At 40.4% G+C, this 23291-nt stretch overlaps 1 protein-coding gene and 1 long non-coding RNA gene across 4 annotated transcripts in view; one reads left to right on the top strand and one right to left on the bottom strand.

Moving 5' to 3' along the window:
• hif1aa (hypoxia inducible factor 1 subunit alpha a) overlaps positions 1–23291 on the bottom strand; it is a 65430-nt gene that overhangs the window by 27931 nt on the left and 14208 nt on the right. For 2 of the 3 annotated variants that reach the window (XM_041214863.1, XM_041214865.1), the window contains exon 2: positions 5672–5865. In XM_041214863.1, coding sequence (XP_041070797.1) covers positions 5672–5865 — 194 coding nt within the window. The remainder of the gene's footprint in view (positions 1–5671; positions 5866–23291) is intronic. The other variant, XM_041214864.1, reaches the window with a different exon arrangement.
• LOC121292638 overlaps positions 1–23291 on the top strand; it is a 40016-nt gene that overhangs the window by 4943 nt on the left and 11782 nt on the right. Inside the window, exon 2 of the long non-coding RNA XR_005946305.1 lies at positions 3762–3874. This is a non-coding gene — a long non-coding RNA (uncharacterized LOC121292638). The remainder of the gene's footprint in view (positions 1–3761; positions 3875–23291) is intronic.

Below are 23291 nucleotides of genomic sequence, written 5' to 3'. Positions count from 1 at the left end.
TCTTTCTACCAGTGTCGTTGGTACCAATATGTACCATGATCTGTGTTTGCCCTCCCCCTTTAGAATGCCCTGCAGCCATTCAGTGATCCTTGACCCTGGCACTAGGGAGGCAACATACCACCCTGGGCCTGGAGTCACGACAACGGCCGCAGAAACGCCTGTCTGTTCCCCATACTATTGAGTCCCCTACACCATTGCTCTTCCCCTCTTTTGCCTCCCCCTCCTATGCAGCTGAGCCACTCTCAGTGCATGAATGTGGCTGCAGTCCCCAGAGGAACCGTCACTCTCACCATTTTCCAACACAGAAAAAACGGTTCTCAAGCGAGATACACCCTGGGGATTTCCTGACTACCTGCCTGACACCTTTCTTCTGATTGATGGTCACCCTTTCCCTCTATCTGCATTTCCATAAGCTGTGAGGTGACCACGTCTAAAAACGTGCTATCCATGAAACACTCAGCCTCACGGATGCACCTCATAGCTCCAGCTGCCACTCAAGCTCTGAAACCAAGAGCTCAAGTAGCTGTAGCTGGTGGCACTTCCTGCACACATGGTCGGTCAGGGCGCAAGGAGTGTCGAGGAATTCCCACATATTGCAGGTGGTATATAACACGGGACTGAGTTGCCTTGCCATGCCTCTAGTTGAAAAAAAAACCCTTACTTCAAGTTAAATACAGTAAAAAAAAAACGTTGAATTATTTATCTGCTTTAAATAAAAACTAGAACTCTTACCTTTCCTTAGCTTAACCTATTTCAAACTGGAGAAAAACACTTACCCACTACTCACCAATCAACTCTCACCTTTGTGCTGACGTCACTTCTTGAAGCTTCCCTGCACTCGTGCTGGTTCAGATCTCTCTGCTGCCTTGTGAGGTCACATGTGATTTTCACCGCGATGCTGACTGCCGGACACTCTTCCCAGGCTGCTTCCTCGCGATGCTGACTGCCGGACACTCTTCCCAGGCTGCTTCCTCGCGATGCTGACTGCAGGACACTCTTCCCAGGCCGCTTCACCGCGATGCTGACTGCAGAGCACTCTTCCCAGGCCGCTTCACCGCGATGCTGACTGCAGGACACTCTTCCCAGGCTGCTTCCTCGCGATGCTGACTGCAGGACACTTTTTCCAGGCCGCTTCACCACGATGCTGACTGCAGGGCACTCTTCCCAGGCCGCTTCACCGCGATGCTGACTGCAGGACACTCTTCCCAGGCCGCTTCACCGCGATGCTGACTGCAGGACACTCTTCCCAGGCCGCTTCACCGCGATGCTGACTGCAGGACACTCTTCCCAGGCCGCTTCACCGCAATGCTGACTGCAGGACACGCTTCCCAGCTCCTGACCAGCCACCCATTTTCAATCCTTCATTAACTTGAGCCCACCTGAATCTGCTGCCTATATCCTAGCACACGCTAAGCCCTGTTTAAACATCACCTCTGAGCTCATTCAGCTACAATGTTGCCCAATCCACCACCGCCTCAAATTTTAAGGCAGGTTTTAAAGGAGTAGGCTATTCAGTCTTTTGTGCCTACTGCGTCATTCAGTAGGATCGTGGCTGAATTTTTATTCCTCCTCTATCCCGATATCCCTTGATTCTCTTAGTATACAAAAACCTATCAATCACTGTATTGAATGTACTCAATGACTGAAATCCATAGTTCTCTGGGGCAGAGAATTTCAAAGATTCACAATCCTTTATGTAAATGAATTTTATTGCTTTCTCAGACCTAAATGGCCAACCCCTTACACTGAGACTGTGATCCCTAGTTTTAAACATACTACCAGCAAACGCAGGAGCCAAGAAGAAAAGCTTGCTGGTCAGCAGTTTTGTAGGAATACGAGCCAGTCTGTTGTGAATCCATGTCTTAGATTGCCTCAACATTACGCTTTCAACTGTCTAGGCCTTAACCCACTCACTTTGTGGAAGTTCCCTAGGCACTTGTTGCGGGTTTGTCAGTGGAGATTTTTAGTAATTGAGTGTCTAATCTGCTGCACAACCTCTACAGAGTAACCTGTGAGCAGGTCAAGTGACAGGGAGGCTCTTCAACTAGATTGAAAAATCCTCTCAGATGAAGAGGCTGCTAAACTAGAAGTCAAATACAGCAAATTTACCTTCATTTATATCATTGTACAGGAAGCAAAATAGAGATTTGGACATGCAAATTGGATTAAGGGAGAGACATAAATAAATAGAAATAGAAAAACAGGTTTTTGATTTGCAACCTGAATTTTCTTTGGAGGGAAAGAGACTCTACTCTTGTAGTTTCCAGGTTGTTCAGCAGTAATTATCACATATTATGCCGTTAAAAACGCACTCACTCCTGAGTGCACAAGCACCAACTTTCACATCCACCTTTAGTGCAAGACTTTAAGACTTTAAGTCATTAACTTAGGTTCACGCCAACAGTAATTTCCGTGCAGATTCCATTAATAATGACTACAACAATGCAGTCTCGGGAGAAACAGAGTTTCACCAACAGAAAGTTTTGGACATCTGCATTAACAGCCAGGGCTGACAGCCTCGCAGTTATCAGTTGCCTCATGCAAATCCTGAGGCAACTGTGGGACAGTGAAAAATAGAAAGCAGGGGTTGAGAACAGAAGGCCAGGCCTTTTGGGCCAAAAAATGTTTTTCTATTCTTCAATAGTTGACAAAGCACAAGAACCTTCTTTCTTTTTTGATTGCTGCATGGGATATATTATTAAAAATATGTTCCACTGTTTTGCAGATTAAAAGCAATTGCCATTTCACACAGGCATTGCACAGTCATTTACTGTGCAACATCAGAGTGGTACCCTGGTGTTATATTGTGATTATTTTAACATTAATACTTAATCTGGTCAACGGGTTGGAATTATCTTAAGATAAAAGCAAAATACTGCGGATGCTGGAAATTTGAAACAAAAATGAAAATAAAAATAGCTGGAAAAACTCAGCAGGTCTGACAGCATCTATGGAGAGGAATGCAGTTAACATTTCGAGTCCGTATGACTCTTCAACAGAACTAAGGAAATAGAGAAATTAGGTGAAATATAAGCTGGTTGAGGGGGTGGGTCAGGTTGAGCTGGATAGAGGGCCAGTGATAGGTGGAGGCAAAGAAGAGATTGCCAAAGATGTCATAAACAAAAAGACAAAGGGGAGTTGACGGTGGTGACGTTAGCTAAGGAATGTGCTAATGGTGACATGAAGGATAGAAAGCAGGATGAGCAAGTGACAGGGATGAGGTGAAGGGATCGAAATAGGCTAAAAGGTGGAGATGAAACAATGGATAGAAATATATTTAAAAATAATTGAAACGGGTGGGAAAAGAAAAATATATATTTTTTAAAAATGATAAATAATTGGAAAAAAGGGGATCAGAAAGGGGTGGGGATGGAGGAGAGAGTTCATGATCTGAAGTTGTTGAACTCAACGTTAAGTCCGGCAGGTTGTAAAGTGCCTAATCGGAAGATGAGGTGCTGTTTCTCCAGTTTACGTTGAGCTTCATTGGAACGTTGCAGCTGGCCAAGGATGGACATGTGGGCATGAGAGCAGGGTGGGGTGTTGAAATGGCAAGCGACAGGGAGGTCTGGGTCATGCTTGTGGACAGACCGAAGGTGTTTCGCAAAGTGGTCACCCAATCTGCGTTTGGTCTCTCAGATAAGAATGATCTTATCTGGTTAATAAATACATTTATACCACAAATATTTCCATTCAAAGTCATCACCAGTATTTGTTGGTTCCAGTTGTGCCAACATTTCAATATGTTGTTATTTATATTTCAGTGATTTGCCGATGGATACCTGTGCATGTCCGAGGTTGGTGAACGTGTAATTTCCCCGATGTCACAAACTTGGTCTACAATCTACAGTCTACAATCTTGTTGGCTTCTATCTAGGTTTGTTAGTAAAATACTGAACATTTTTTTCAATGTATGGCACAATGTCTAAATCCAGTTAGCAGGGTTATATTATTTACTATTTCAAGAAACAAACATGGCTCACAAAATAAGCACTTAGGTATAATGTCAAAATACGGCTGCATCTCAAAATTCACACCCACATAACGTATACTGTAGCTGCAATTTAATAGAAGATAATGATAAGTTTGCAGAAAATGCAAGTATCAGTATGGAGGTTCGAAGTCATTATAAGACAGGGGCAGAAAAGTTCCTGATCATCTTAACTAATCAGATTTGATGTGAGTAGAGTTAAAAAAAAAAAATACACATTTCTGACTCCAACCTTGTTCGCACTCCTCACTCTCCTATCCCACCAAGTGGCTGCTGTGCCTTCAACCTCCCGGCTGCATGGAATTCCCTCCCTAAACCCTGCTACTTCCTCCTCCTTTTAATGCCCTCCTTAAAAGCCATGTCATTAATCAAGTTTTAGTCACTTTAGGTTTGGTAGCTATTTTGCCAAATACTCATGTGAAGCGTCCTGGGTGTTGTGTGTGTTAAAGGCATGGTAGTGACTAATTAGAACAACTTTCATTTAAGTATAAGGTAAATGTTATTTTAAAACTGCTTTTTTTACGATTAGGATTCAGTAATCATTATGTCCTGGAGGTTTCCAATTACCATTTGTTTGTACTGTGCAATGAAGGGTCTGAAGGGATATTGGATTTACATGCATGTTAAAAAATTGCCACATTGTAAGATTGATTGGCGTGGATTTTGCTGTCAGTGGCAAAGCAAGGCCATTTACCCCAAACACCCCACCTCAAAGGCACGGTTGTCCCTTTTGCTGAAAGCAATTTAAATTTGGCCCCAAAGGGATATCTTGGTAGTGATGTAGTAATAATGGTAATAGTAGTGATGTCAGCCAATAACATTGAAATATTCACAGACACCAAACCAAGAGATTTAAAACAATTAGTATCCTAATTCAATTTAAATTTTCAGACAATGGAATAAATGACTGTTTATCTTTATTTTAGCTTCTGTCCTAATCCAAAAGGCAAAATTAAAAGTGAAACTTTTGTTGTGAATAAAAATTGGACATTTTAGATATGAAATCTGCTTTTCAGGGCCAGTGAAGGAGTTTAGCAGTAGCCACAGCGTGCAATTCTTTTCCCCAAGGGTTTTTACAGCGAGATAAACAGTGCAAGAGTGGAAGTTTTCATCGATTCAACTGATTTCCATTGATTGCAGTTGTGGAGGGGATGGGGGCAGGGGTGGGTGGGGGGATAGTGCTTCAATAGTACAGTCTCTGGCAAAACATAGAATCGCTGACAGCACCTTCTGGATTTCCGCATTATTCTGCTCATGTGCGGACTCCCGAAGTTCATGTCAGTTTCAGTGGAGTAGAGTAATGACAGTGAATGCTGACAGTTTCATTGTCATTACCAGCGCAAAATCCGGGCCATAACTTTGTAACTGTGTGGAGCAATTCTCCATTTAACATGAATTAAATGAGGTCATGCTTGGAACAAGCTGACAGCACAGAACTTGAGTTTCATTGAGATGAGACCTAAGGAAGCAAAAACAGATGAATAAAATGACATTCCAACTTTTCTACACACATTAAGCACAAAATAAATATGTGGTTTATTGCTGGGAAACCTACATAAATAATTTCTTAAAACTAATGCAGCCGGTTAAAAAGAAAGAACTTTGTACTTATGCATTATCTTATACTAAAAAAAATTCACTTACATTAATTAAAATAAACAGCTTAAACTACAAATTACTCACCAGCATCAAGTAGTTTCCTCATTCGTAGGTAGCTGATAGTCAGCCTCATGATAGAGGCTTTATCCAGATGAGATGTGACACTGTGAGGAAGAGGCAGCTCATGAGCCAGCTCATAGAAGACCTCTGACTCTTTGGTCCTTCGACATCTTGCAGCATCACGAGACTTCTCCTTCCTTCGCTCTGAACTACCACTGCTGGGATTAAAAGAAGAACTTCAGAGTCCCTGTCAACTAACAGTGTGACAGATAGCTTAGTATCTATCCTAAATTCAATTCTACAACAGGGAATGTATGGCAAGTACTACCAATTGTTACACAAAGTACCAAACAGTCTCTAATCCAGCCAAGGAAACAGCAGGAAATATGCAAAACCTCAGTTTCAGCAGAGAGAAAAATACAGTTATTACACAGAACGCAGCAAACTTCATTGAGGAAAACAAAGTGTAAAGTGTAAATTTGTCTCCTTCCTACACACACGATGGGCAAAATAGTCTCTCTCTCTCTGTGCTTTATCATTCTAATGATTCAAAGAAGTAGGTATAGACTAAAATTCAACAACAAAAAAATATTTTTGCAATGCTTTACACCAGGTCACAGAATTACAGAATTGTTACAACACAGGATAGCATTCAACCGTCAAGCCTATACCAGCTCCCTATAAAGCAATTTAGCTAGTCCTACTCTTCCACCCTTTCCCTGTAGCGCTGCATTTTTCTTCTCTTCAGGTGCAGCTCCAAATCCCTTTTGAAAGTGACAAGTGAATCCACCTCCATCTCACACAGGCAATGCATCACAGATCATAGCCACTCTTTGCGAAAAGCTATTCCTCATGTTGTCAATCACCTTAAATTGGTGTCCTCTAGCTCTTGAATCTTCTGTCAATGGGAACAGTTTTTCTCTGTCCAGATCCTTCATGATTTTGATCACCTCTATCAAATCATCTCTCAACATTCCCTTCTCTAAAAGAAGATGCCCAGCTTTTCCAATCTATCCATTTAACTGAAGCTCGTCAGCCCAGGAACCATTCAGGTGAAACTTTTCTGTACCTTCTCTAAAGCCTTCATATCATTCCAAGTTTGATGCCCAGAATTGGACAATATTTCATTTTCTGAATCAGTGTTTTATGTCTTACCTTTCTAGTTTTTGAACCATATGCCTATATTTATAAAGCCCAAGGTCCCAGAAGCTTTAAAACCACTTTCTCAACCTGCCTGCCACCTTTCTTCAATTTATGCACAGATGAGAATAGATAACCAAATCAGACTATCCAAATTGTAATTTAGCAAATGAAACCCAAAACAATTGCTAAATCATGATCTGAAAACTTCCATAGAACCATAGAAAGGTTACAGCACAGAAGGAAGCCATTCGGCCCATCTTGTCCATGCCAGACTGAGGACACTCAGGTGCCCTTTCTAATCCCACCTTCCTGTACCCGGCTCATAGCCCTGCAGTTTACAGCACTTTAGGTGCAGATCCAGGTACTTTTCAAAAGAGTTTAGAGTTTCTGCCTCTACCACCAACTTGGGCAGTGAATTCTAAAACACCCACTAACCTTTGCGTAAAAAAGTTCTTCCTCATGTCCCCCCTACATCTTCTGCCACTTATCTTGAATCTGTGTCCCCTGGTTCTAGAATTCTCCACCAATGGAAACAATTTTATCCGGTCCACTATCTATTCCCTTCATAATTTTGTACACCTCAATCAAGTCACCTCTCAGCCTTCTTTGTTCTAAGGAAAATAACCCCAACCTATCCAATCTCTCCTTGAAGCTACCCTTTTCTAACCCTGGCAACATTCTTGTAAACCTCCTCTGCACTCTCTCCAGAGCTATTACGTCCTTCCTGTAATGTGATGACTAGAACTGCACACAATACTCCAGTTGTGGCCTCACCAGTGTTTTATACAATTCCAACATTATATCCTTACTTTTATATTCTATACCTCTGCCAATGAAGGAGAGCATTCCATATGCCTTCTTTACAACCTTGTCTACTTGAACTGCTGCCTTCAGGGACCTGTGTACTTGTATACCAAGATCTCTCACTTCATCTACCCCTCTTAGTATATTCCCATTTATTGTGTAATCCCTGTAACTGTTTGACCTCCCTAAATGTATGACCTCACACTTCTCTATGTTAAAATCCATCTGCCATTTTACCACCCACTCCACCAACCCATCTATATCGTTTTGGAGATTATGACTATCCTCTACACTCTCCACTACTCGGCCATTCTTTGTGTCATCTGCAAATTTCCCAATCGTGGCCCCCAAGTTCACGTCCAAATCGTTAATATATTACACAAACAGCAAAGGTCCCAACACCGAGTCCTGTGGAACACCACTTGAGACAACTTTCCATTCTCAAGGGCATCCACCAACTATTACCCTTTGTTTCCTGTTATAAAGCCAACCTTTTATTCAGTTTGCCACATTATCCTGAATCCCATGGGCTTTTACTTTCCTGGCCAATCTGCCGTGTCAAATGCCTTGTTAAAATCCATGTACACAACATCCACGGCACTACCTTCATCAACCCTTCTTGACACTTCCTCAAAGAATTCAATCAAATTTGTGAGGCAAGACCTTCCTCTAACAAATCCATGCTGACCATCCCTGACTAGTCCATGCCTTTCCACTTCAGTTAATATAACTGCAAGTTACTTAGACCAACTTTTAGGACAGCAGTAACTTCAGGGTAATTCCCTGTGGGTCACCTGGCTGTTTTCAGCAGTAAATACTGTAGCAGTAAATATTGAGACAAACATGATTTATTGCCCTAACCCTAAATATTTAAACCTATTATTGGATGAATCAGACTTGCCAGTGAAAGCCATCATGTAATCTTCAAAATAACTATGTTCCCAGCAGGATCAAATTTCAGAGTTAACTGCCCTCAGTTCATGTGACTCAGCAGCATGCTGTGTTCTAAGCAAACCTCAAACTGGCTGTACTGCATACTATTTGACTTGACTTCACATGGCCAAATGTCTATCTAAAAGCAGTTTCATGCCAGACATCATAAGATGTCCATAAAAACAAATAATCAGTCCAGCACATCAACAGTTGGTCTATGTTTTCAGTTTCCATGGCCACACTTTGTGACAAATTGTTTCTGAAATGAGCTCTTGGACTTTTCAACAGCATCTCCAATATAGACACAGCAGCCTCTCCTCTTGCTCAACTATGGGACCAGAATGTACAACACTGCATTTAAACTCACAAAAACAACTTGATTGCTTCAATGGAGCATCCGATGTAATCTTTAAAAGTCTGAACCTTAAATAACATTTTACTTTAAAATTTAGAGATTGCCTTTGAAGCTGGTTCGCAGTTTAAAAGCAATTTTGAGTGTTAAGAGTCCTACCTTCAGACTAGGACATTGATCTTAAACGGCATCCACCTTTTAGAGTATAAATTTAAAAATAAAATTTGGAAGAATGAATGAATGGAAGGTGGGGAGAAAACAACACAGGTAGTAGAAATGAACTTGAGATTATGATTTAAGTGTTACAAGGATTCAGTTCAGGTCGCTGAGCTGAAAGCTGACTGGTCCAGGAGTTTAGATTTTTCTGGAATTCTAATTACTCATTGAACTACTGGAGTGTGTGTTTTATCCCATTTGTATGACACGCTTGTTATACAAATCAACAAGCACCCACTCTTATTAAGCTATACTAGTTTTTAAAAGATTTTTGTTTCTCCTGTAGCAGTGAATAAAACTGTCAACTGGTAAGGTGTATAGTTACCCCCAGCACAGCCTATCAACATTTTTATTCTGTCTATTGATGTCCCAGCTCTCAGCCAGCCTCTTCAGGTCAGCAAGTTACTTCCAAGTATGCTACAAGGACAGATTTAAATTGTGTGAAAAGCATAAAGACTTGCATCAGGGCAGGTAGATCCCATCCCTACCAATGGACCCAACCCATCATCAGTTTGCCAAAATGTCTCTCTGCTCCATGAGACACAAACACACACACACTTCCCAAAGGTCATTCAAGAGAGCAGGTACAAGAACCTTAGCTGATTTCTCCCAGCTGTAGTTCAGGAGAGGCCAATCAATGAATTAGATTAAACCTGTGGCCTTCCAGTCCATGCACCAGTTGAATGTGTTAATTAAAATATTTTTAATGCTTGCTGTTGTGTTTTACATCTTTAATTCAAGTAATTAAAACAAACCAATTTTTTCAACCAAAAATGGCTGCATTAATAAAAATGGATTATACATGGCTCAGTGATACACATTGTTAAGATTATGTCTTTCGCAAAGATCTGAAGTTCAATTTCCAGTAGCCTAAAAAAAATGGGCAAAGGAATGCCAAAATTCAATAGGTTTTGGGAGGGAAGGGAGAAGGCAGAAAGCCAAGGTGCCCAAAGTCTGGCATTTTTCTGCAACATTTTACTTCCTTAATACTCATCTTCACCACTAGATGACACTATAACAAAACCAATACTGACACCAATGCTAAGAATTGGTTACATGTAACACAAACTGGTTTCGGACATGTTTTGAAGCGTCAATGCTAAATTCAAATGACATGAAAAAGTTACTTCAATGAAGTGCTCGGTTTTTGAGCATCACTGTTTTCTGAAATACAACAATGCTAACTATGAAGGTAACATTTAGAGGCAAAACATCAATACTACACTGAGATTCACATTGTGCAAACTACCCAATTTGAACACCTTGGATTCCTTCTGTAGTATCTGAATAGAATTTCAATTGGGTATATGTTTAGGTTGAACAGTGCCAAATACTGCAATAATCTTGCAATCTTTAAAGGAAAAGAAATCAAAGAAAAGGTGAAGCGATATACAACATGAGAGTTAAGGGAGTAAGAATGAAGGCAAATAAAAACTATCTGATGAAAGGTCACGGAACTGAAACGTTAACATTGTTATTCTCTCTACAGATGCTGCCAGACCAGATTGCTTCCAGCATTTTCTGTTTTTATTTCAGATAAAAAGCTTCCTTGGCCTCAAAAGTGAGCTCATTTAGGAAATAACCCATAGCTTTCTTAAAATGATGAGGGCCAGTAACTCTCAGTGAGGAAGCAATATCAGTAAATATTGTTGCACAATAAATCACAATTACTGTACATTCTTAGGATCATACGAACAGGACTAGGCCATTTAGCTCCCCAAGCCTATTCCAATTACATGGTCTGCAGTTTATCTCCATAAAACTGCTTCTGACCCATATCCCTTAATATCTCTGGCTAACAAAACTCTACTCAGTTCTAAAATTAACAAATTGATCTAACATGAATTTTTGGAAGAGTTCCACAGAGGTCGAACTCTACATGCATGATGCAAGAGACTACCCCTGATATCAAAGCATCATTTGGCCAATGGTAGCATCAAGAGTCCCAGTAGTACTGAAGTCAATATATGAATCCGTGGGTTTTGGTGGGAGGGGGTGGAGGACAAGGGTGCAGGGGAAAAGAGGGGAAATCTCCTCACAGATTGGAATGATATCTACCCCAAAGAAAGGTGGTTGTGGTTGCGGTTGCTAGAGGCCAAGAATCTCAACCCCAGGGTATCGCTGCAGGAGTCGCTCAGCTCAGTGTCCTCAGCCCAGTTCATCATGATCTTCCCTCCATCATAAAGGTTAGAAGTGGGGATTTTATTGATGATTACACATGTTCAGTCCCATCTGCAACTCCCCAGTTAATAAAGCATGTGCCTGCATGCAGCAAGACCTGGACAACATTCAGGCTTGGACTGAGTATTGCCACTCATCAGTGGCAAGTGCCATTCACTCCACAAACATAACTGCTTTCCCTTAACATTTAACAGCATTACCATTTCTGAATGCCCGATCAACACCTTGGGGCTTACCACTGACCAGAAATTTAACTGGGCCAGTCACAAATACTGTGGCCACAACAGCAGGTCGGTCAGATGCTTGGAATTTTGCAGCAAAGTATCTCACCTAACCCTGTCCTTTCTCCCATAGCCCCACAATGTTTTTCCCCTCTTCAGGTGCTTATACATTTCCTTTCTGAAAATCATGATTGAAGTGGATTCAATAACCCTTTCAGACAATGCATTTCAAATTGTAATCACTTGGTGCCTGAAAGTTTTTTCTCATGTTCCCTTTGATTCTTTTGCCAATCATCTTTAAATTTGTATCTTCTAGTTCTTTATCCTTCCAACAGTGGGAACAGTTTCTCTTCATCTATTCTATCTATACCCCTCATAACTGAACACCTCTAATAAATTCCCTCTCAAGCCTCCCTTCTCCAAGGAGAACAACCCCGACTTCTTCAATTTATCCAGGTAGTCAGGCATGTGACTTGGCCCACTTGCCTCGATAAAAGCAGCTCCAACAAGTTGAAGCGGACACTCACTAAAGCACGTACCTCCACCAGTTCAAAATTATTACTGTTTGTAGCTCTTCCTTGAGGCTTTTCTCTGCCTGGTTGATGCTCTGTAACTACAAAGCTCAAAAAAGAGTAATCTCTTCATTAAGAACTCCCTTAAGAGGCAAGTGAAGGGGAATGTAGGGTAACGGACATCTGTACTCAAAGTGTGTAATTTTGAAAATTAATCGACTGACGAGGTCAAAGGGATAATATTGCACTCTTTTGACAAATTGAAGAAACAATAAATAAATAAACTGGAAAATTTAAGTCAAATACATAGTTTCTTCCCCCACGCCAACTTCTTTGGCTCCTGTGTTGAATATTGGTAAATGCCAATGGGTAATACAAATTCTAGGCAAACGGTAAATGCAGTATTTTAGTCACAGCTGATTCTGCACAGTAAAAGCAACACCCAGGCTATATTGTAGCCAAAGGAATTCAGAGAAATTCTCAACAGCATTTCAGAAAAATCCAGTTTCTGAACATTAACTCAAAAGTATAGTTGTTACTTATCAGCCACTTTTAGCAACAATGGTTAGTATGGACACATTGAAATCTTAATTATCTGAACTTCCATCATTCGTGCTCTCACGTTCCTGTATGAAGCACTCAGCTCCACTGGCCCTACTGGCACTGCAACAAGCTGATCTTCAAGGTCAGATAATTCCTTTTGCCATGCTTCCAATTAAGTGGAATTGACTGAAGCCTGGAGCAGGCAAGAGTCAGTAACCAAAAAGCATTCTTTAAGATACCAATTGAAGAATATTATGAGAATTTTTATGCACAAGACTGAGGGGATAAGGAATGCCATACCAGAAAAAATAGTGGAATAAGCAAGTAGACAACAGTGAGAAGCTTCAAAGAGGTTTTTTGGAACAAAATAAAACCAGTTCAAGCAGACTCAGTAAATTAGTGACTTAGATCTCCCAGTCAGTGTCAGAAAGGGTGAACCTGATGCTGACTGCGATTTAAATTGGCCACTTGCTATTTTATGGTGGAGCTTTTCCACCTTCTGATGCTGATTCCAGTAGGGATGCAGGGATAAACAGGGTTGGGAGGTCAATTGTCTGAGATCATTCCAGCACAACCACACCCCCTTACTCATCATGAACTGAAGACATGAACCTTCAGTTCGCTGACTTACACATTGTTTGAAACGGAGCTATCAATCTCTGAAACTGCATTGCCTCATCCCACTCTGTACTCGCTCCCCTTCCTCACGCTCAACCCCACATTCCCCAACAACACTGTCTATTTCGACATCGGACGGACAGGAGCCAGGGATTCCGGAAAAAAACACCACAAGATTCTGGTCATCTGATCCCACTGTTGTTGAAATCACGGAATAGTCTAGGCAGGGTAAAACCAGCGATCAGATCTTTAAACTTCCTAACTAAGTACCTGGACAAGTGTATGTCAGGACTTCCTCAGGGTCCCGAGGCATATGAGCGACACAAGTTGAGCCTGAGGCCCCTTGATTTCCATAAAAGAGGAAGATTACAAAATACCAGCAGTACAAAGAAATTCAAGATAAGTCAAGGTGATTTAGTATAAATAACACAAGATTAACGGAGAAAATAATGGGACTTATGAAAAACATATTTCTAGAACCTGATGTTTTGGGTGTTAAAAAACAAACAAACGGTGAAACTGCAGATGCAATAGCCATAACATTTCAAAGCGCTCTAAATTTCGGAATTGTGGCTTTCGATTGGAAAAATGCAGAAAAGAAGGGGTGGGGGGAGACACCAGGAAACTCCAGATCTGTTGGCCGTTGTGGGTAAGTTACTAAAAACTTACAGTAGCAGAGTGACTGAATGCTTGAACAAATGTTAGTAGATCAAAGGGAATGGGCATGGATTTGTGATGGGTAGATCATGAGGGTGCAAACATGGTGGGCACGGCAATGGATAATGTCTGTATGACTCCCAGAAGGCAACCAATAAGGCATTGCACTAGAGATGACCAAAGATAAAAGTATGCTGAATTAAAGATAAAGCTGGCACATGGGTCTGTCGGGAGCTCAGAGCCAGAGTAGGAAAAAAGCGAGATACACTTTGATTGGCAGGTTATGTAAAGTGTTGCTCCCCAGGGATCTGTATCTGGGCTTCAGCTTTTCCCCATATATATTAATTATTCAATGAAGGAAAAGGAAATTGCTTGTCGAAGTTTGGAGATGATACTAAGTTAGAAAGCATATTAATCTGTATACAAATGAGCTGGAAGTTACAAAAGGACAAGATTGTAGCAAGTGGACAAAGTTATGTAGGTTGGAATTCACCTTGGGGAAATGATGGTCATCTACTCTGGATCCAACAAAGACTAGAAATGGTGGAGGAGCAAAGGAATTTTGGGTATTCATGTTGACACATCATTAAAAACTAGTGCAGAGGTGCAAAAAGTAATAAAGTGATTAATGGAATGCTGACCTCAACCTCAAGACGACTGGAATACAGTGGGGATGAAGTGATGTTTTAGCTGTACAGAGCTTTGGTCAGACCTCAGCTGGAGTACCAAGTTCAGATTTGTGCAATGCCACCTCAAGGTGGTATTATATAGCAGATTTGTCACCAAGTTTAAAAAGTTAAATGAACAGGTTGGCTAAAATAGACATATTCCTTTGAGATTATAAAGTTGACAGGTGATCTAATTGAGGTGTTTAAAATGAAAAGATTCAATAGGTAAATACAGAGAAATTATTTCCTCTGGTGAAGGAAGCCATCACAAGATGGCATAACCTTAAAAAGTAGAGCTGAGTCTGTAATTCTCAAAGTGCTAGAGTGCCGGGTCAATTGAAAATTTCAAGATTGAGATCAACTAATTTTTATTAGGTAAGGGTACTAAGGGAAATGGAACTGAAATACAGTTAAGGTCCCAGCACATTGGAAAACTGCAAATTTAATATCTGCTTTCAAGAAAGGAGGGGGAAAAAAGTAGGAAATTATATGCCAGATAACCTAATGTCTGTCATTGGGAAAATGCTAGAATCCATTTCTATTAAGAAGGTGGTAGCAAGACATTTAGAAAATCGTAATACATTCAGGCAGAATCAACATGGTTTTGTGAAATAGTGTTTGACTAATCTATTAGGGTTCTTTGAGGATGTAACATGCAGTAGATAAAGGGGAACCAGTAGATGTGGTGTATTTGGATTTCCAAAAGGCACTCTTTTAAGGTGTTACATAAAAAGTTATGACACAGCAAGATAAGAGCCTATGGTATTGGTGGTGATAGTTAACCAATCCACTATCCATGCTAAAATAACAGAAAACAGAGTGAAGGTAAATGGGTAATTTTCAACTTTGCAAACTGTAACTAGTGTAATGCCACAAGGATCAGTGCTGGGGCCTCAACTATTCACAATCTATATATTAATGACTTAGATGAAGGGGGTGACTATTGTGACAAAAGTATAATTTACATAATATGTTTCTGGTTTATTGTGAAGTAGGTTTAGGGTGTGATTATAGTTGGGTCTGTATGATTTAATTACATTTAGAGTCAAGTAGACTGCAAGCTTCAAATCAGCAAAAGAAGCTAGGTATAGAAATGTGCTTGACATGCGAATGAGATGGCTGCTGGTTTAGCATGTAAAGTGTGAAAGGAATTTGCATTTTTAGATAATTGAAGGGATTGTTAGATTTCCAAGGGATGTTAGTCTGTTTACAACTATCCAGATAAGCAAGGCTAAGGAGTGTGTTCATTTTTCCCCAAAGGTTACTGACAATGTTAGCACCATGAAAGTTTTTATATTATGAGGAAGATACAGTTTCAAAGACATATGGAACAACAGGATTTACATTTTAAAGTGGGAGGAACATATATAAAGGAGAATGAAAGGCTATGTGAGAGAAGGCCATGTAAGATCTAACAGGAGTGTGTGAAACAGCTTTCAAGAAGCCTCCAGCCATTTGTGCATAAGTCTGTTGTGTAAAGTAACTGAAGTTTGGGAAAACCATTTGGAATTCCACTGTCAAGTGGGTATGGTGTTAACTGGCTGGTTCCATTTTATATCTAAAATCTATGTTGGACGGTTGCTTTGAAGGGATGCATAACTGGGAGTCAGGTAAATTAGGAATTTTAGGATTTGTTATAGTAGTAAGTAATTATAGTCTTATGTATGTGCTTGAAATCTTTTATTTTGTTAATAAATATTTTAATTTACTTTTTAAAATCTCTAAAGGTATTGGTGGACTCATTACTTCTGAATTCAATGCACACATCTTATAATAAATATAAACTGCAAAACCGTTGTGATAGCACGATTAAGTTTCCCTTTGGGGATTTGGTTCACCGGGCACACATCATCTGCCATAACACTATATTATAGCTAAGTTTGCTAACGATACAAAGATAGGTAGGAAAGCAAGTTATGAGGAGGATACAAAGAATCTGCAAAGGAATATAGATAGGTTAAGTGAGGGGCAAGAATTTGGTAAAATGTGAGGTTGTCCACTTTGGCAGGAAGAATGGAAAAGGAGAGTACTATTTAAATGGAGAAAAGCTGCAGAATGCCGTAATAGAGGGATTTCTGTGTCCTTGTAAATCAATTGCAAAAAGTTAGCATGCATGTACAGCAAGTAATTAGGAAGGCAAATGGAATGTTAGCCCTTATTGCAAGAAGGATAAAAGTAGGGAGGTCTTGCTGCAACTGTATTGGGCATGGGTGAGACCACAATTCTGTACAGCTTTGGTCTCCTTACTCAAGAAGGGATTTGCTTGCATTTGGAAACAGTTCCAAGAAGGTTCAGTAGGTAGATTTTTGGTATGAAGGGATTGCCTCATAGGGAAAAGTTGAGTAGGTTCAGCCTATACTCACTGGATTTCGAAAAATGAGAAATGATCTTTTTGAAACATACAAGATTCTGCGAAGGTTTTAGAGGGCAGATGCTGAGAGGATATTTCCCTTCTTAATGGAATCTAGAATTAGGGGACATAGTTTGAAAACAAATGAAGGGGGCACTAAGAGTCCATGCCTCCACCATGCTGGGTTAACTCAAGTGCTATTACAATGAGTTATGCAGTTCTTCCTTGAGGCTTTTCCTTGCCTGGTTGGTGCTTTGTAACTATAGAGCTGAAAAAATAAATCTTTTTATTCAGAGCTTCTATCACATGGAGATGGTTTCAGGCCAATCTACACCCAACAACCTGCTCTGAAAACTCTGCTCGCATTTTGACAGCGGTAAAAAATTCCAACGCAGCAGCTGAGGCAATCCACATTTTAAAACAGGGTGGCCAAATCACAGCTCAGGAGTCACATGTGGCTCTTGAACACACAGACTGCAGCTCATTCCTTGTGCTGTGAAACCCATTAAATCGTGCATTGGAGGGATGTAAACAGCTGGGTGCAGCCTCGGCCATGAACAGCTTCACAGAGGGAGAGAAGCAGACAGCAGGCAGTAGCACTGGCAGGAGAGTTAACACAATGATTCTTTCGGGCACCGTCATGAGATTTCTTTTGTAGTTTCCCACCAGTCTTAACAAGTGCTATGTGACCCTCAGCACCCTTTTCCCTGGCTCCCTAACCCACCCTCTCACCACTGACCCTCCAACTTGTGGCAAGGGAGTCTGGAAAGGGAAGAAACAGTTTAATACAGAACAGAAATACAAGAATCCACTTTGGGATTGTATGGGACTATGGGACATAGGAACTCATTCAAATTTGTTGTTCAGCAGGCAGTTACAATTTTCTGTGTCCAGCAGCTCTTGAATGTCTGAAGATTATCGTATGAGGCTCCATGTTAGAAGGTTTGGCCACCCTGTTCTAAAACAATCAACAACCTTCTGAAAGAGTCAACTCGCCCTATTCCCCCAAAGTTAACAGATCCGGATCTACAACTTAATCAGTTCTTCCTTGGGCATCCAAAACAAAAACAGAATTACCTGGAAAAACTCAGCAGGTCTGGCAGCATCGGCGGAGAAGAAAAGAGTTGACGTTTCGAGTCCTCATGACCCTTCAACAGAACTATAGTTGACTCGAAATGTCAACTCTTTTCTTCTCCGCCGATGCTGCCAGACCTGCTGAATTTTTCCAGGTAATTCTGTTTTTGTTTTGGATTTCCAGCATCCGCAGTTTTTTGTTTTTATCTTCCTTGGGGCATGCCCTATTTCTGTAAACTTCTGTTGAAATCTGTCCATTCAGTTTTGAGATATTTTATTTACTGAAAAACAGACTAATGGGCAAAAATATTACCCTACTGACCTTCAGTGTCAAAGATAATCAAACCATGCAATCAGGGCAGCTTAAAAGTTTCTAATATAAGAAAGCTGGCATTTCCTTCTGAGAACACTAAAAATTCAAGTACCACACATCAGAATCACAAAAGAGTTACATCACAGGAGGCCTTTAAGCCTATTATGTCTGTGCATGCGCTCCACAAGAGTGAGCCCTACAACCCTGCTTCCTTCTCTGAAGCCCTGCAATGTTTTTCCCTCTTCAGGTGCTTACTGGATTTCCTTCTGAAAGCCCTGAATGTGACTGCCTTCACCACAATTTCAGATGGTGCATTCCAGATTCTGATCACTCACTGCATAAAAATTTTTCATGTCATAGTTGGTTATTTTGCCATTCACCTTACACTGAGGTCATCTGGCCTCTTGACCATTCTGCCAATGCAGTTTCTCTCTCTATTCAATCTAAACTCCTCATGATTTTCAACAGTGCTAACAAATCTATTCTCAAAACTTCTCTAAAGAGAATAACTCCAGCTTCTCCAATCTGTCCAAATGAAGTCCTGCATTCCTGGAACTATTCTTATGAATTCTTTGCACCTATTCTAAAGCCTTCACACCCTTCCTAAAGTATGGTGCCCTGAATTGAACACAATGCTCCAGTTGAGCTCAAACCAGAGCTTTAGAAAGGTTCATGATAACTTATTTGCTTTTATACACTATGCCTCTATTTATAAAGCATAGGATCCTGAATGCCTTTTTAGCCACTTTCTCAAATTGCCCTGCCACCTTCAATGATTTGTGCACATATATATCCTCAGGTCTTTCTGTTCTTGTCCCCCACCCACCACCCCCCACCCCACTTTAGAACTGTGTCTTTTATTTCATATTCCCTCTTCTCTTTCTTCTTTCAAAATGTACCACTTTAGTTTTCTGCATTAAGTTTGATCAGAAATTTGTCTGCCCATTCCACCAGCCTCTTTGAAGTCTATCACAATAATCCTCCTCAGTTCACAATATTCCCAAGTTTTGAGTTATCTGTAAAATTTTGAAATGGTGCCTTGCACACCCACAAAGCCATTAAAGATATATCAAGAAAAACAGTGGTCACAGTGCTGATCCCTGGGGAACCCCACTGAATATCCTTCCGCCAGTCTGAAAAACAACAATTAACCACTACTGTTTCTTGTCACTCAGCCAACTTCCTACCCATACTGCCACTGCTCCTTTCCATGGGTTTCGAAGTTGCCAACAAGTCTATTATGTGGCACTTCATCAAGTGTCTTTTGTAAGTCAACATACACATCAACTGCATTATTCTCAATCAACTGTTACCTCAAAAAAACTCAAATCAAGTAGTCAAATACGATTTACCTTTAACAGATCCACACTGGCTTCCCCCAATTAATCCTCATTTGTCCAAATGACTTCATTTTGCCCCAGATTATCATTGCAAAAGCTTTCCCAGCCCCAGGTTAAACTGACTGGCCTTTGGTTGCTGATTTATCCTCATATTCTTTTTTTAAGGAAAGGGTGTATTGTTTGCAATTCTCCAACCCTCTGGCACCATCTCAGCATGAATCTAAGGGGGAATTGGAAGAATGCAGCCTGTACTCCTGCAATTTCTATCCTTACTTCCTTCAACATCCTCAGATGCATCTAATCTGGTCCTGGTGACTTATCAACTTTAAGTAGAGCAGCCTTTCTAACACCTATCAATTTTCATCCCATCCAGTATCTCAGCCACCTCTTCTTTCACTATGACTATGATAGTATCTTCTCTATTGGTACAGACAGGTGCAAAGTGTTCATTAATACCTCAGCCATGCCCTGTACATCCTTGTGCAGATCTCCTTTACCTCCTTGTGTAGATTCTCTTTTCAGTCCTTAATTAGCTCCACAATTCCTAAAACTAACCTTTTATATTCATATGCTTGTAGGAGGCTTAGATTCCCTTTTGTGTTACCTGCAAGTCTCTTCTCAAGCTCTCTCGTTGACTCACTAATGTTTTCTTTCACCTCGCCTCTGAACTTTCTATATTTAGCTCAAATTGCTGTACATGAAATTGGTAGGTGACCTGTACAGTAAAACGCTGCTTGCTCAACAAAGATTGCTTTGTATTAAGGGATCAAATGGATCAAAATACTGTAAAGTTTAGGCCTGACACTAGTGGAAAGGAAATCTGCTTTATGCACAGAATATGGTAGCTGTCACTGGGATAAATTAACTTCATCACCCCTTGATTTCTCCTGACAATCAGAATTATAACACAAAAACTGCTTCAATAATTGTTATTCATGAAAGCACACAAGATCTTCTAAATTAATTGAATAGGTTATTCTGTATAGCACTTGGATGCCGATGAGAAAAAGTTTGTAAGTTTGAGGGAAAAAGGCAATTCAAATTAGGCATATAGTCCAAAGGTTTAACCTCAACCTTAGGCATATGCTCTCTGCCTCCACTCAAGTTGCCCACATAAGTCAATAAACAGGTAATAGTAGGGAAAAAACAAACTAGCAAGAGAGGAGTAAAATAACTGGGGAAAATCAACCCTGGTGGTTTGAGTGGAGCACAATGACTTGTGGGTCAGAGTTGACTAATTAGGACCCCTTCCAAATCACACACGTCAAATTAGAATCAAATTGCTTAATTGGTGCTGTCTGCATAATGTTGGGCATTGATGCACAACCTCCTCCAAAGCCAGCCACCCAAAGTTGGACCACACATTGATTTTAATGAGATTTAGTGCACTGCCAGCAAAAGAAAATTTTACCAAAAGATCCACAGAAGGAGATATCAAGAATGGAACAGCTCAATGCACTGCTGAAGGGATAGACATGGAAAGCTTAGGGTAATACCAAGGTTTGTGCAAAACACAATTGGTAGCACTCTTGCCATAGCATCAGAAGGTTGTAGATTCAAGGTCTACTCAAGAACTTGGGCACATAATCCGGGCTGACATTTCAAGTCATGCAGACATTTACACACATCAGGAATCACAATGGTAAACTGCAACGGTTCAAGGTGGCAGCTCACCACCACCTTCTCAAGGGCAACTAAGGGCAGGCAATAAATGCTGGCCCAGCCAGCAAAGCCCACATCCCGTGAATGAATAAAAAAATTTTTTTTTTTTTTTTAAAACTGGCAGTCTCAGTTTAAAGGTGCTTTCCTCAAACTTACATATCATAGTGCCACTTGTGGAGCCTTGTGTGCAAAATGCTTGCCATGTTCAACAGGATGGGAGAAGGGTTCTGCATCAATATGGCAGATTTTGATCACATGCAGGATGCCAGGCTCAAGTTGTAGAGCACCTTCGTCACCTTACAGATCTTATGTACCATAGGAGTGCATTTAATTCACCACTAAACAGTACACAGTGTACCGACAACTAACGTGGACAACATTCTGCCATCAGATTAAGAATCTGATTCTCCTCCCAACCCCATCCTTCAACCATTACAGCAGGCTCCACCATTGATAACCCTATGTTGCAAAATTCCCTCCTTTAATGCTTATCCCTTGCCACCTCTGTGACTACAGTTTTGGTCATCCTTCCCAATACCTTGTCCTGTCACTCAGTAATCATTTCCTCTTCAGCCTCTATGAAGCACACTGATTTTTTTCACCACCTTGAAAGCACTATGTAAATACAAGTCGTTCCACTTTCATGCAAATTTGCTAAGAGATTACTATTTGTATCTAATTAAGCCAAGGACGTGAATGGACAGATTCCTTAATGATATGATTGGATTAAAGGGGCCATCCCAAGCCAATGACATTCAACAACTGTGAATACATAGACTGAAAGGTGGGACAAGGCCACCCAGACCTGTTGAAATCCAGGTAGTTACCAGACTATTAAAAAATGCTGTATTTCAAATATATAATCTCATGAAAAAAATTTAATGCCCATAATTTGTAGAAAACCTTGTGTATTTACTGCTTTAGATCAGGCCTGCAAACACCCCAAGTTATAACACAGACTTTGACAACAATGGACATGCATACAAAATGAATAGTTCTGCCAAATTAAGAAACACTATGCAAGCACACAGGAATGAACGAGAATAGAAACAGATGAAACAAAGGAAACCAAGCACATGGGACAAATTTACATTTATATTGCATTTATATACTTTATAATACTCTGGTACGTCACCTCAGCTGACGAGCTAAACTAAGTGAAGGTATCAACTTTTGTCTGGTGTAGATATGGGAATCAGCCCTATAAATGCTTGAAGTCTGGAACAGGAAATGAATGAATAAGTAATGTAGTTTTGTTGGTATTGGTTAAAGAGTTTAAAACCTTACTTTTCTTGCCCAAAAGGACAAAAAAAATAGGCCTAGTTCAAGGAATTGAAATAAATACACTTAAAGAGCCTTTGATTAACCGGGGTGGGGGTGGGGGGGGGGGGGGGTGTAAAAGAAAAAGAGAGAAGAGATAGGAAAGAGCTGTTGCACAGGCCCTGTGCTAAACAAGATTGGTCATGTTCTTACAGGTGTGAAAGGATGACAGTGAGAAGGCTTCTTTCAAATGCAGTACTTGTTTAAAATATAAAAAAGGGCCCCAGAAATGAAGTTGTTTGAATTCAGGAATTTTCTAATGTACTACTACTATATAATAAAAACTCCCCAAGTACTAACCTCAAGCTAACGTTCTACTTTCTTTCCTTCCCCACAAATTGACAGGAAATACTCATTCAAGTCAACATTTAGATCATAAGTTACGCCATCATGTCAGTTTGGCCAAAACTAATTTTTGACCAGCTCTTGTTCAATCTAAACATTCAACAATTTTAAGTAAAAGGACAACCAAATCAGACACATTAAAATACAGAATAACATACTTCAAAGTTTATGCTAAAATATCCATCAACTATGCCAACTGATCTTGTGCAAACGGCAATCAAAGCTATGACTGGAAGCATTCAAGTTTAAAAAAAAAGACATTATATCATCAGATTTACGTTACAACGCTGCTGAGATAAGGGCCACAAGCAATACTTATCTTTGGCATAAACGTTCCAGAAAAATGGAAAATCGCGTCTAAGAAAGGTAGGCTGCCCAGAAGTAGCGTGCTG

The sequence above is a fragment of the Carcharodon carcharias genome, chromosome 20 (assembly GCF_017639515.1).
Source record: "Carcharodon carcharias isolate sCarCar2 chromosome 20, sCarCar2.pri, whole genome shotgun sequence".
Lineage (NCBI taxonomy): Eukaryota > Metazoa > Chordata > Chondrichthyes > Lamniformes > Lamnidae > Carcharodon > Carcharodon carcharias.
Note: the sequence above shows the minus strand (reverse complement) of the source record. Positions and strands in the feature narration are given on the sequence as shown.